Source organism: Pistacia vera, unplaced genomic scaffold (assembly GCF_008641045.1).
Source record: "Pistacia vera cultivar Batoury unplaced genomic scaffold, PisVer_v2 Contig723, whole genome shotgun sequence".
Lineage (NCBI taxonomy): Eukaryota > Viridiplantae > Streptophyta > Magnoliopsida > Sapindales > Anacardiaceae > Pistacia > Pistacia vera.
This window is the reverse complement of record NW_022196583.1, coordinates 115,429-128,548: the sequence shown is the minus strand read 5'-3', so window position 1 is coordinate 128,548 and position 13,120 is coordinate 115,429. Positions and strand designations below refer to the sequence as shown.

Here is a 13,120-nt window from a genome sequence, read left to right as displayed (position 1 = left end):
TGCAATGTTGCAAGAATTAAGGTTCATTTCTCACACTCAAACCTCTATTGGCATTTCATCAAACAATCAGTGCACTATAAGACTCTATCTAGCATGAATCTAAAACTTTTCCAACCATCCAAAATGGGAAAAACCCCTTCACAAAGCCATAATACCTGCCAAATAAACACACTTCCAAAAGGGTTTCATAACACCCTTCAATCCATCTAACTACCTTGCCAATCAACAATCCATTCTCATATTTAAAAGGTATTAAACTCACAAAGCATAGAAATCTCTATTCATACATCCATACATGGCATATCACATGTATTTCACATACATACATCATTATATTAAAACCTAACAAAGAAATTTCATAAATCTCAACTTGGGTTGGGTTTTACTTACTTGCTATGGAGAGAACTTCACCAATCTTCTTTCCACTTGGTTTTCTTGACTTTTCTCTACTCTTAAACAAAAGAATGAAAACCTCAAATTCAATATGGTTAAAAACTCCAAAATCACAAAACTTAAGTAGAGATTCTTACCTTAGGAAGCCTTAGGTTGCTTTTCCACCCCAATCACTTCAAAATCTTGAAATCCTTGATCAAGAGAGAAGAGAAGTTGAGAGGAAGAAGAATGGAGTGCTGCGTTGAGGAGAAGAAGAATGGGGGTTTTGACTTCTAATCCTTTTAATGAAATTACACACATCATCCCATTTTGCCCTTTTCTTTGGGAATTCCATCCATATCCTTTGATTCATTACAAAACCCCCCATACAACATCATCTCCATGAAAAATCCTTACAATTAATCCCCACTTTTCCTGCTAAAGGGAGTAGAAAGGTCAAATTGTCCTTAGGGAAGAAAATATCTAAAACTCAACCACATTTTATGGGCCTGTCGCCGCGGCGAAGAAACCTTTGTCGCCGCGGCGAAACTGTCCAGAGAGTTTCACCTTGGTTCAACCATCTTCGCCGCGGCGAAGATTCTTCTCGCCCGGCGAAGCTTGGTACACTCAAATTCTTCTATTTTCAAACAATCAGGGCAACAATCAAAAACACTCAAACAAAAAAATATAACAACAACCAACTCGATAAGGGCAAAAGAAGGAAACAATAACAACGTACTCAAGTGGGGCGTTACAGAATGATATAGGCAATGATACAGAGGTTAAGGTTTGGTTGTCCAAAACCTTCTCGATGAAAGACTTAGGAGAAGCGACAATGTCCTTGGCATTCGTGTCTATAGAGATAGAACAAAAGGGTAATTGGATTATCCCAAAAATTGTAAATAGAGAAAATGCTAAAAAAGATTTAGCATGGAGAACTCTAAGAGAGGTCTCTTGCCCTTCACTCACGGTCTTCATCTTTCTAAGGAGATGGGTCCAAAGACCGATGAAGAGCGGTAGCGGGATGCGTAGTGTGCTTATGCGTCTGCTATAGGTAGCTTAATGTATGCAATTCTATGTAAAAGACCTGATATAACTTATGCTGTAAGTGTACGAGCAGATATCAGTCAAACCCAGGGGAGAACATTGGTCGGCTGTAACAACGATCCTTAAGTACTTAGAAGAACTAAGGATCTAGTTCTGAGTATGGATGTTCCGAGTTAAACATTCAAGGTACTCAGATTCTGATTTCCAATCAGGTTGATGATAGAAAGTCTACGTCAGGGTACATTTTTATATGTAATGGAGGTGCTGTAGTTAGAAAAGTTCAAACAGACAACCACAGCTGACTCCACTACAGAAGCAAATACATTGCTGCTCAAAAGCATTGAAGGAGGTTGTTTGGATGCGAAGTTTGTAATGAACTTGGTGTGGTTTGAACATGGTTACCCGATAAGCATGTTCTGTGACAATACTGGAGCTATTGCACAAGCAAAGGAACCAAGGGCACACCAAAAATCAAACACATTCAGGTAAGTATCACATTTGTGAGAGAATTCATTGGAGCTGGAAAGATTTGATTCTGAAGACTCCTTTAGCAGAAAATGTAGCTGATCCACTGACTAAAGCGATGACATTGAAGCAATGGACCATCATCTTGAGAAGATGGTGAGATACAACATCGAATGGTTTTAGTGCAAGTGGGAGTTTGTAGTGTATATTAGTGTATGCCCTAGAAACCATTCGTGTTGTCGGTTTTAGAGCATTTGTCTTGTATCTATATATATAATATCATAATAATAGAAGAAAGAGTTCTTCATTCATATATGTAAATTGCTTCCTTTATTCAGTCATGCATTTAAAATAAAGTATGTATATGAATTGTCCAGATGATTCGTTTAATCGGTAAATGAATTATTGAAAAGGGTTCCCTACGGAGCAATATAATTTGGGCAACTAATTGCACAGTAGCATACCGGATGCTTCCAAAATATCATGAGTTGATATAAGTACGGATGACGATGATAGTCATGTCACTGGGGCATTGGTATGGATTAACGGTTGGTGAACTGTTTTTCAAACGTGACCGAATAAAGACAATCAACTTGGAAAAGCATGCAGTCAATGATTTACGTTTGGTTATATCAGTGCACGATGTAGTCCTTCGACTAGAGACATTGGAGTCGGATCGATATGGATGCATATGGTTCATACGGTGTATAAGTAAGAGACTAATCATGTTTTGTACAATAAAGCCTATTGGTCATGCGTTGTTCATATGCGGAAACGAATGATGGTCAAGAGGGGATCCATGACCGAAAATATAGGATCGGGAGTACCGTTGACTCCATCCGGATTCGAGTCCTAGACGAACATCGATAAATGTCAGAAAACTGAATCTCTGGCCAGAGTCTATTATTAGTCATACAAAAGTAAGTTTTTGATGACAAGTTTCGGACATATTGATCGACAATTCGGTATAGAAAGGTCGAGTTTGGATTTTGACGTTCATGAATCCATACTCGATTAGGATATCTCAATGGAGGGACTTTACCGCATGGTACGTATGATCTGAAAGGGTCGATGAAGTATTTCTTCATCATGGTTTAGGGACTATGGCACATTGTAGATGTTTACCATAGTCGTTGGGCCTCCGGATAGGTTTCCGGATTCATCAAAACCAGCTCACGGCTAATCACGGTGGATACATGGTCACACCAATAGCCTTGAGAAGTTAGAGAAGGATAGAGAGAAAGAAATGATTATCCGAAGAGGGCTAGCACCTTCGAGGGTAATAACGGGATTTTATGGTAATGGTTACATAGAAAACTATTTGTGACATTTTAAGGATTAAAATGGTCAAGCAATAAATTATATTTAATTATATATTTTAAAGTGTTAAGATAAATCTTAAAGTGTTAAGATTAATGAGATGAACAAAAAACCTTTAATAGTTAAAGGGTTAAAGGGTAACTGGGTTGTTCATTGTAAAACTAGTTTAGTTTACATGGGCCCTTGAATATAGATTATTCAAAGGGTAGCATAATAAATTCATGGGGTCCCTTTATAAAATAGATTTTATTGGGCTTTGAAGTGAAAAATAAATAATTGCAAATGTCAAGTATATAAAATGCAAAAGGTTGCATTTTGTTCATACACACATTGTTCACTCAAAGCAAACAAAACTCTCTCTAAAAGCCACGACCACTGTCTAAACCTCTCAAGGTGGTGTTAAAGTGTGGAGGTCTCATTACTTGTGGTAATCTTCATCAATCCAAAGCAAAGGAGGAGTATATCTCTTTTCCAAGCTTTGTTTTTAAACCGTTTTCTTGAATCCATTTTATGCTTTTCTCCATTTTCCACCATCGCTCATGCATGCTGCTGTTCTTTCAGTTGCAACGATTGAGAGAAAAGCAGTTGTATGCTAAATTTTCCAAGTGTGAGTTTTGGCTCGATCAAGTAATATTTTTGGCCCATACAATGTCTAAGGAAGGGATTTCAGTAGATCCGAGTAAGATAAAGGCAATCTTTGAGTGGCAGAGGCTGAAGACAGTAAAAGAGGTCAGAAGTTTCTTAGGCCTGGCAGGTTATTACAAACGATTTGTTGAAGGGTTTGCCCAGTTGGCTAAACCATTGACAACTCTTACCAAATAGAAGACTCATTTTGTATGGTTAAAAGCTTGTGAGGACTGTTTCCAAGAGTTGAAGAATAGGTTAACATCAGCTCCAGTGTTAGTGTTACCATAGGAAGGTGTAGATTATGACATTTATACAAATGCCTCATTGCAAGGACTTGGCGCCATATTAATGCAGTTAGGTAGGGTAATAGCTTATGCCTCTCGGTAATTGAAAGAATATGAAACAAGATATCCTACGCATGATTTAGAGTTGGCAGCTGTGGTCTTTACTTTGAAGATTTGGAGGCATTACCTTTATAGAGCAAAGAGTAACATTTACACTGATCATAAGAGTTTAAAGTACTTCTTCACTCAAAAGGAGCTAAATATGAGACCAAGAAGGTGGTTAGAGCTAGTGAAGGATTATGAATGTGAGATTAAGTACCAACCGGGAAAAGCCAATGTAGTAGCTGATGCCCTGAGTAGAAAAGCCTATCTATCCCGACTCATCAAGCAGAAAGAACTAATAGAAGAGTTTTATAGAGAGTAGATCGAAGTGATTCCGGGAAGGATTACCAGGTTAGAGATTCAGTCTACTTTATTGGAGGACATTAAAAATCAACAAGTGACCGATGAGTGGTGTCAGAGGTTAGTGCAGCAAGTGCTTGAGGGCAAGACAATGGAGTTCTACTTAGTTGATGGTGTCCTCTATTTCAGAAATCAGTTGTGCATTCCTCCGAACGATGAGTTGAAAAAGAGAATTCTTTTGGAGGCTCATGACACACCGTACACTGCTCATCCTGGAGCAACCAAGATGTATCAAGATGTAAAGTCAGGTTACTGGTGGCCAGGTTTGAAGAGAGATATTGTAGAGTTTATAGCTAAATGTTTAACATGCCAACAGGTAAAAGCAGAACACCAAAGGCCGTCAGGGTTGCTTCAGCCACTTAGTATTCCAGAATGGAAATGGGAGAGCATTTCGATGGATTTTATCACAGGTCTCCCTAGAGTACAGAGGGGGTATAATTCTATATGGGTGATTGTGGATAGATTAACTAAGTCCGCCCATTTCCTTCTAGTAAAGGAGAGTACCACCTCGGATCAGTTGCCTCAAATTTATGTGAAAGAGATAGTCAGGTTACATGGTGTGCCCAAGATTATACTGTCAGACAAAGATTCGAGATTTGTCTCAGCTTTCTGGAATAGTATACAGAGAAATTTGGGTAGTCGTTTGGCATTTAGTACTGCCTATCATCCTCAAACGGATGGCCAAACAGAGAGAACAAATCAGGTGCTTAAGGATATGTTGAGAGCCTGCTGTATGGATTATAGAATGTCATGGCACGAAATGTTACCTTTGGTGGAGTTTGCCTATAATAATAGTTACCAGTCTACAATTAAGATGGCGTCTTACGAGCCTTTGTATGGTAGACGATGTAGGTCTCCACTACATTGGGATGAGATAGGTGAAAAAGATGAGTTGAGTACCGCTCTTGGGCCAGAGATGACTCAGAAAATGATAAAGGATGTAAGATTAATCAGAAAAAGAATGAAGCAAGCCCAAGATCGATAGAAAAGTTATGCCGATTTGAAAAGGAAAGAAGTAGAATTTTAAGTAGGTGATAAAGTGTTTCTAAGAGTTTCCCCTTACAAGCGAGTGATGCGTTTCGGGAACAAAGGGAAGTTAGCATCGAGATTCATAGGTCCATTTGAGATATTGCAATGAGTAGGAAAGGTTGCCTACAGATTGGTACTGCCACCTAGTATGGACAAGGTGCATGATGTTTTCCATGTATCGATGTTGCGGAAGTATGTAAGTGATCCCTCCCATATTCTAAGTGTAGTTAAGATTTACTGTATTGTTTAAATGTTCATTGATTCAGCTTTCATTGAGTTTGTTTAGTGGTAATAATATTTAGTTGGCCCTTGGTTGAATGGGTATTGTGAACTGGTTGAGTGGTTGCCCTGAAATTTGTAAAACTTGGCGAAGTTTTTGTGTTACAGACTTCGCCGGGACGAAGAAGAAGCTTCGCCGTGGCGATGAAGCCCTACAACCCACGGTGTAGGTTCTGTAATTTTTCGCCGGGGCGAAGAAAGATTCTTCGCCGCGGCGGAGGGCTTGGCAAAATGTGTATTGAGTTTCTAGAGAATTCTTCCTTTGGGGCACAATGACCATTCTACCCCTAATTAGCAGGAAAAGTGGGGAGTTAAATGTAAAGAAAGTTCATGGAGAACAGGTTAGTGTGGGGGTGTAAGTGAAATGAATCAAAGGATATAGATGGAATTTCCAAGGAAGAGTAAGGGCAAAGTTGGGAAGTGATGGTTATCTTATGAGCTAAAAAGGGTTAAGTGTAATAAACCCTCCATTTCATTCATTTCCACCGCCATAACCATTCTTTAAATTCTCTCAAGTTTCCTTTCAATTTTCCCAAGCTTTCTAAGGGTTTAAGAGAGCTTTTGAGTAATTTTGAGTAGAGAGTTCATCTAAAGCATCCTAAGGTAAGGATTCTTGCTTTGGATGTGAGTTTGCTTATAGTTATATTGAGGTCTTATATGGTTGTTATTGTTCTTGTTGTTGTTTTGAGTTGTTGTAGAGAGAAGAGAAGACAACAAGGGAAAGGAAAAGTACTAGAGACGTCACTTTTTCAGAAGGTAAGTAAATCCAACCTAAGTTGAGATTTGAGAAATCCTTTGAGTAGAGATTGAGTAGAGATTTATGTAAGTATGTTATGTTATTGAGAATTGAGTTGAGATCAATATTTGCTTTGTGGTTGTTGAATGTATTGGAATATGAGAAGTGTTGAGATTTTATGGTGTTGAGTTGAGTTTGATTGAAGTTGAAGGGAGTTTTAGAAAACCCTATGGAAGTGTTTGTTTTATTGACAGGAAATTAGAGTTTATGAGAGAGTTTTCTCCCATATTGGGAAGGTTTAAGAGAAGAGAAGAGTTATTGTTAACATAGAGTTTTAAATATGCACATGAGTTGTGTGATGAAATGCTCAAGAGAAGCATGAGTAAGAGTAGAAAGCCTTAATTATTACTACATAGCATAATTGCATTTCATTAGTGTATTAATGAATATGAGTCATCCATATGCATTAATTATGCATTAGAGAAAGAGTAGAAAAAGAATAGAGAATTTTGAGTGTGAGCTTTAGTAAAGAGAAAGAGAGATTGAGCACTAGAGAATAAAAGAGAGAAAAGAGCATAGAGTAAGTTGTGCGATGGGGAACCCGTGAGTAATGGGTAGAGTATTCCCGCATGTACGCCGCATTGAGAGAGCGGTATGAGTATGAGAGAGAGAAGTGGTGTAGCCCGTGAGAGTGCATGCAGATGAGGGTTATACCCGAGAGTACCTGAGAGAGAGAGATTATACACTCACATGGTCAAGGGTTCTGAATCCATGCATAACTGAGGTCGATCGGCTAGAATGAGTAGAAGTCACGTAGAGTGGGACCAAGTCCCGACTGTGCCTCTGGTAAGATGAGGTCGTGACTTACTAAAGAGAGTTAGCAGAAAAGAGTTATGAGAAAGAGAAAACAGAGAGAAGTATAAGAGAAAAAGTAAATGAGAATTGTAAGGAAAGAATTAGAGAGAGTTAACGGGGTTAGATGAGTAAAGGATTTACTTACTGAGCATTGTTTTAGTGCTCATCTCATTGTTTCCTATGTTTTGCAGGATCTAGGTGAGGACACGGTCGGATGGGCATCAGCAAGCGAAGGGAAATGGCTACACTGTCCACCATGTTTTTGATCACTTTTGTACATGATACAATTTTTGTGTAAAAAATATCTATATACATATATATGTTTAATGAAAGAAAATTTTGGACCCAACTATTTATGTTATTTTCCATGTGTTTTCGTTATGTATCTTTTATCAGTATATGAGTAGAGAGAGGCTATTACAAATTGTCTCTACTGCAGCTGATCCTTTGTCTGCGGTGCAGAAGTGATGGTTGAATTAACAGCTGTTTCTTTTGGCCCGGATATTAGCCGCTTTTTCTGTCCACAGCGGTTCTTTTGTTGCTCTGTTTGTTGAGTTAACCAGTGTCTTTGGTCTTCGTTCTTGCATTCTTTTAGTAGAAGGCATTGACTTTTGCTTCAACTCTGATTTCAGGGAAGCAAGGGTCAAATCATGAACAGCCTCAATAGTCACAAGAACTGGTTCACATTCAGATGGCCTTGGTCTCCTCTGTTGACGTTGCTTCTGCATCTGTTTTGCAACTGAAGTATCTGCAGCGCGTTGAGAATTAGATGGTGATAGGAACCCAATGACCTCAACCAGAATTCACATTGAAACATCGGTTGGCTCAAAAAGCCCATCCATAAGGATCTTCGCCGTTAAATATCGGTAATTCTAGCTTCTTTATTTTCCGATCCTCTCCACTGGTTTCATTGTCCCTCGTCTGTCCCTGACTGCTCCCTCTATTGCTCGTCTGATTTTCAGCCGCATCGCCTTATCCTTTCCCCGACTTCCACTCTCTTCCTTTTTGTCCTTCAGTCGCATCCACTATCTCAGCTCCATGAGATGCCCTTTAATACTACCGATATCTTCCTTGACGCTCCCCATACCCTTCTCCAATCCATCAAATCCTCACTTCATTCTCGTATTCACCATAACCCAACCTCAGCTCTGATATCAATTTGATAGGAGCCCAATGACCTCAACCAAAATTCACAAAACACACAACAGAACAAAGCAACAATGACCGAATATTCTTCTGTAATTTTTTGTATTGATTGACTGTTATAAAGGAACAACCCATTTACTAAGACAATAAGAACAGAATGAAAGAAAAGCCGAAAAAGATAACACTAGCCTTTCGAGGTGCTAGGAACCTCCCACAAGATACCACTAAAACATTCTCTACCCATTACAAACATTCCCACAATTTATGCCTCTCAATCCAGTTGTCCTAACAAACTACTCCCTTGGGATGGTACCACGTAGCCAACTCTAGTACACTTCCCCAGCTCAGCACTTGGTCTTCTTGTTTCCTTTCTTTCTCTTCACATATACTTGTGTGACAACCCTGTTAATTCTATCAATACTTCCTCCAGCATTCAGTTGGTCACCTGGTGCTCTATCAGATGGCATTTGCCGCCGTGGTTGTAATTGGTGCTCCACTGCTGTTAGTTCCTGCTCAGTAAGACTTCCCTCCATTGAATTTTCTGGTGGTTGCTGTGGCCAATCATCAATATTATAGTTAGTAACTACAGTGTTAGAGAAATCTTTGCTATTAAATAATGCCTTGGCTAAGAAATTAATAGAAGCTAACACTATTGCTACCTTGTATTCAAGTACTTTAGCCACATTACTAAAAGTAGTTTGATGCTGATGCTCCAGGCTAAGCTCCTGTAATACATTGAGAGAACTTGTAACCTGCTGAGATTCGGGTGGCTTTTCTGGGCTACCACGTCTTAATTTGTGAAAATGCTCAATGAGTCCTACCAGATAAGATTGGCCCGCTTTTGGCTCGAAAATGTTGGCCTCCCCACTAAATTTTGGATTAATCCGTTCCACAACTCCTTCAATTTGTATTTCTGGTAATTGGACCTGCTTTTTGCTAGCTTTGCTTTCTTGATCTTGAATTTTATTTTTCTCTTCAAGCTTGCTAACTTTCGTTCTTCATGAAACTGTTCTTCCATTACTTCTTTATCTAGTTCCTTCAAATGCTCTGCTTCAGCCACTCCAGTATGACTTTCAGCCTGATTCCTATCTTCAGCTTGGCTGTTCTCTTCTACCAATACTTCACTTGTTTTCCCTAGCACTTGAATTTGCTGTAAATTCATTTCTTTTTGCTGTTGTTTCTGCTGATCCTGCTTTTGATTATGTTCTTCATTCCCTTCATTGTATTGTTCAGCTTCAACTTGCTCATCATTCACTTTAAATTGTATTTCTTCCAACTCATTGTGTTCTTCAATCAATTTAGCATTCCCTTCGTTTTCTTGTTCTACAATTGGTCCAATATATCCTTCCACTGGCACTTGAATTTGCTGTTCTTCAATTACTTCTTTATCTAGTTCTTTATGTCCTTCTTCAGCTACTCCATTATGATTTTCAGCCTGATTCTTATCTTCAGCTTGATTGTTCTCTTCTACAAACACTTCACTTGTTTTCCCTAGCACTTGAACTTGCTGTAAATTCATTTCTTTTTGATGTTGTTTCTGCTGCACCTGCTTTTGATTATGTTCATCAATCCCTTTATTGTATTGTTCAGCTCCAACTTGCTCGTCATTCACTTTAAATTGTATTTCTTCCACCTCATTGTGTTTTTCAATCAATTCAGCATACCCTTTGTTTTCTTGTTCTCCAGTTGGTCCAATATGTCCTTCCACTGGCTTTTGTTCTTCAATTCCTTTACATATTGTCCCATTTACTTGAGTCTTTTCCTGACTTTCTTCAATTTTTTTCTGTTTTTGTGATTCAACTCCTTTGAACTTATGCTGCCTACCCTTCTGACACCTCCTTCTCAAATGTTTCTGTTCCTTGTTCAAATTACAATGAAAATCAGAACTCTCATTTGTAAGTATATAACAGTTTCCAGAAGTACAAACAATGTCTCCTTTCTTAACAAGCTTTTGTAGGTGATGAGTCAATAGGCTTGCATGAGCAAAAGGCAAATCTTCATACTCTGCCTCAATAAACTTTGATATGGTTACCTCACTTGAACCACCGAGCTCATTCAACTCTGAGATTGCCCTTTGAATCATCTATGGAACACACAACACAAAATATGGGCCATAAATCTGTTTAACCCAACATAACATAGGAAAAAGTAAAATCATGAAAATTCCCAAGAAAGCTACAAGAGAAGATAGAATAAGTACATAAGCATATGGAGGGTGATCAGGGATGTGCGTGAGCTTGCTGAAATGTCTCTCAATTTCCTTCCTGCGGAGGAGCAAGGATGGGCAAGAACTTTCAATTAGCCTCATCAGATTCTCAAATCTCCGTCTCTGTGCATGGTAATAAAATGTGTCGTCACCATGGAATAGAGCAATTTTCAAAGACAAACTTAATGAGTTATCAATGCAATGCCCAAAGACTGAACTGTATACCATGTAATTGTCATAAATGCATAAACTAGAGTACAGCTACATGCTTGTGGAGCAGGATACTGAATGAGAGAATTAAATGACACTAGAAGTAGCAGATCTGACTGTTAGCAATCCAAGATACACAAATCTATATGTTCAGATATTGTAAATACATACAAGAGTTGATTCGTAAATGACAGAATAGAAATGACCAATGAGCAATTTAGTTCACTAATGTTTGGTTGTCAGTCAATCCTTTACAGACAGCCACTTTCTCATCAAGTAAACGTTTACTAACATTGGCTTATTACAAGTGAGCAATATGCATGCCTATAACTTCTCCAACACAAAGCTCTTCCCTGGTATGAGGTGCTCAACAAATCAACAAACTCATCAAACACATCCTGAAAGTTGATAATGAACCCTAAGCTAAAACCAACCATAGCAACTGCAAGAACATAACAAGTAACATGCAGTTAAAAACATAAATGGATCAATGAAAAAACCTATAAAATATGCTTCCCTCAATCTTTCCTTGGAAAAGATAGGTATACAAACATTTTTGTAACTCAGTAGCTGTATATCAGAAACACATGACAAGAATATGCGAATGTGTTTGTCATGGTAATTGCAATATATCAAAAGCATTTTTCTTCGATTTCTTGGCAAATTACCCAAAATGCTAGAATGACTATTGGGATGAAAGAAAAAATGATTACACAACTGAATTACGTTTAAGAAATCGATTATCTATTTACTCTTTATTTGTCTGGTACACAGCAAGAATCCAGAATTTGAGAAATTATTTTTTTTTAAATTCAGTACTTTAAATAAACTGCATCCATGACATTTACACAAATTTACATTATCTGAAAACTTTTAAATCTTTCAAAATACCTTCATCATTATTGTCTTTTACTAATTAAATAAAGGCCCTGTAACACAATTCATTCAAATTATGTGATACAACACTCATTAAATATTTCAGTGTAAATCATCAACCTTTTCAGCTAATCACAATAGAAAATACTGCAAACTTCACAAAATTTAAAAACTTTCAATTAAAAATAATCTTGAATTGAGCAAACTTCACAGCCATAGGGTTTAATTTTCAACACTAATCTAATTCAGCCAATCTGCGTTAAAACATAAAATAATAAAAAATAAAAAAAACCATGCATCATTCATTATCCATCTAATTGCAAATAAAACTAAAATTTTATTTGATAAATTAAATGAAAAATCATTAAAGAAAATAAAGATGAATTTAAGAAGACAAACACGTGAATCGTCATCTTGAGTTTCCATAGCCTCGACTTTTCCACTGCTTCTCAATGAATCCTACAAAAAAAATTTTGAAATAAAACAACAGATAATTACAATGACACCAAAAAATCTGAAATAATGTTAATTTGTGCCCTAAAAAACACTTGAAAATTGAATCTTTAAAAGTTAGTTATATCGATACATCAAAAAATAAATTAAAAGAAAACCGTAAAAGAGAAAGATGAAGCAAGCTTCGTAAAGAACCATTCAAGAGTCGGAAATTTTTGAGGGTTTCTGATTTCTTCTTCTTGAGGTTCAAGTTTTAAATGCAATATTTTGACTCTTCAGTATCTTCCTGGTTAGCTCTCCACCTCAGCATATGAGTTACAGAGTTGGAGTTTCGTTTTATTTATTATTGTTCTTTTCAAATTTTATTATAAATTATTTTAAAAAGTTAATAACAATAATCTCCAAAGGTTTTACTAAAAAATAATACCCTAAGTTCCTGAAATAATATAAATTCTCCTGTCTTAAAATTTTAGATATTAAAATAAAGAATAATGCTACGGACACTGACACGTTGCATCAAATTTTTACACCGAATGGCGTGTCTACTGAATCAAACGAGCCACGTATCACGTTAACAAATATTTTGTGAATGAACGGTCATCCATCAAATATGGACGATCGTCCATTGTTATTGGATGACTATTCATTTGAAATAGACTTTTGTCCATATAATATGATAGTATTACTGTAGGTAATTATAAGAGTTATGTCACTATATCATTAGTATGGATAAATGGTTAATGAAACTGTTTA

General features: G+C 37.3%; 1 protein-coding gene across 4 annotated transcripts; it reads right to left on the bottom strand.

The window, feature by feature from the left end:
- Positions 1-8,763: 8,763 nt before the first annotated feature.
- Positions 8,764-12,681, bottom strand: LOC116114789 (transcription factor SPT20 homolog). 4 transcript variants are annotated; one of them, XM_031400932.1, is made up of 5 exons: positions 12,563-12,679; positions 12,314-12,373; positions 10,823-10,951; positions 9,282-10,705; positions 8,764-9,173 (listed from the first exon to the last, which is right to left on the bottom strand). In XM_031400932.1, the coding sequence occupies exons 1-4, from the start codon at positions 12,563-12,565 to the stop codon at positions 9,440-9,442; spliced, it is 1,458 nt and encodes a 485-aa protein (XP_031256792.1). In that variant the 5' UTR covers positions 12,566-12,679; the 3' UTR covers positions 8,764-9,173; positions 9,282-9,439. The 4 variants fall into 4 exon arrangements, with proteins under 4 accessions (XP_031256792.1, XP_031256793.1, XP_031256790.1 ...); XM_031400933.1 differs by having other exon boundaries at positions 10,823-10,886; XM_031400930.1 differs by having other exon boundaries at positions 10,823-11,480; positions 12,314-12,681.
- Between the last annotated feature and the right edge of the window lie 439 nt (positions 12,682-13,120).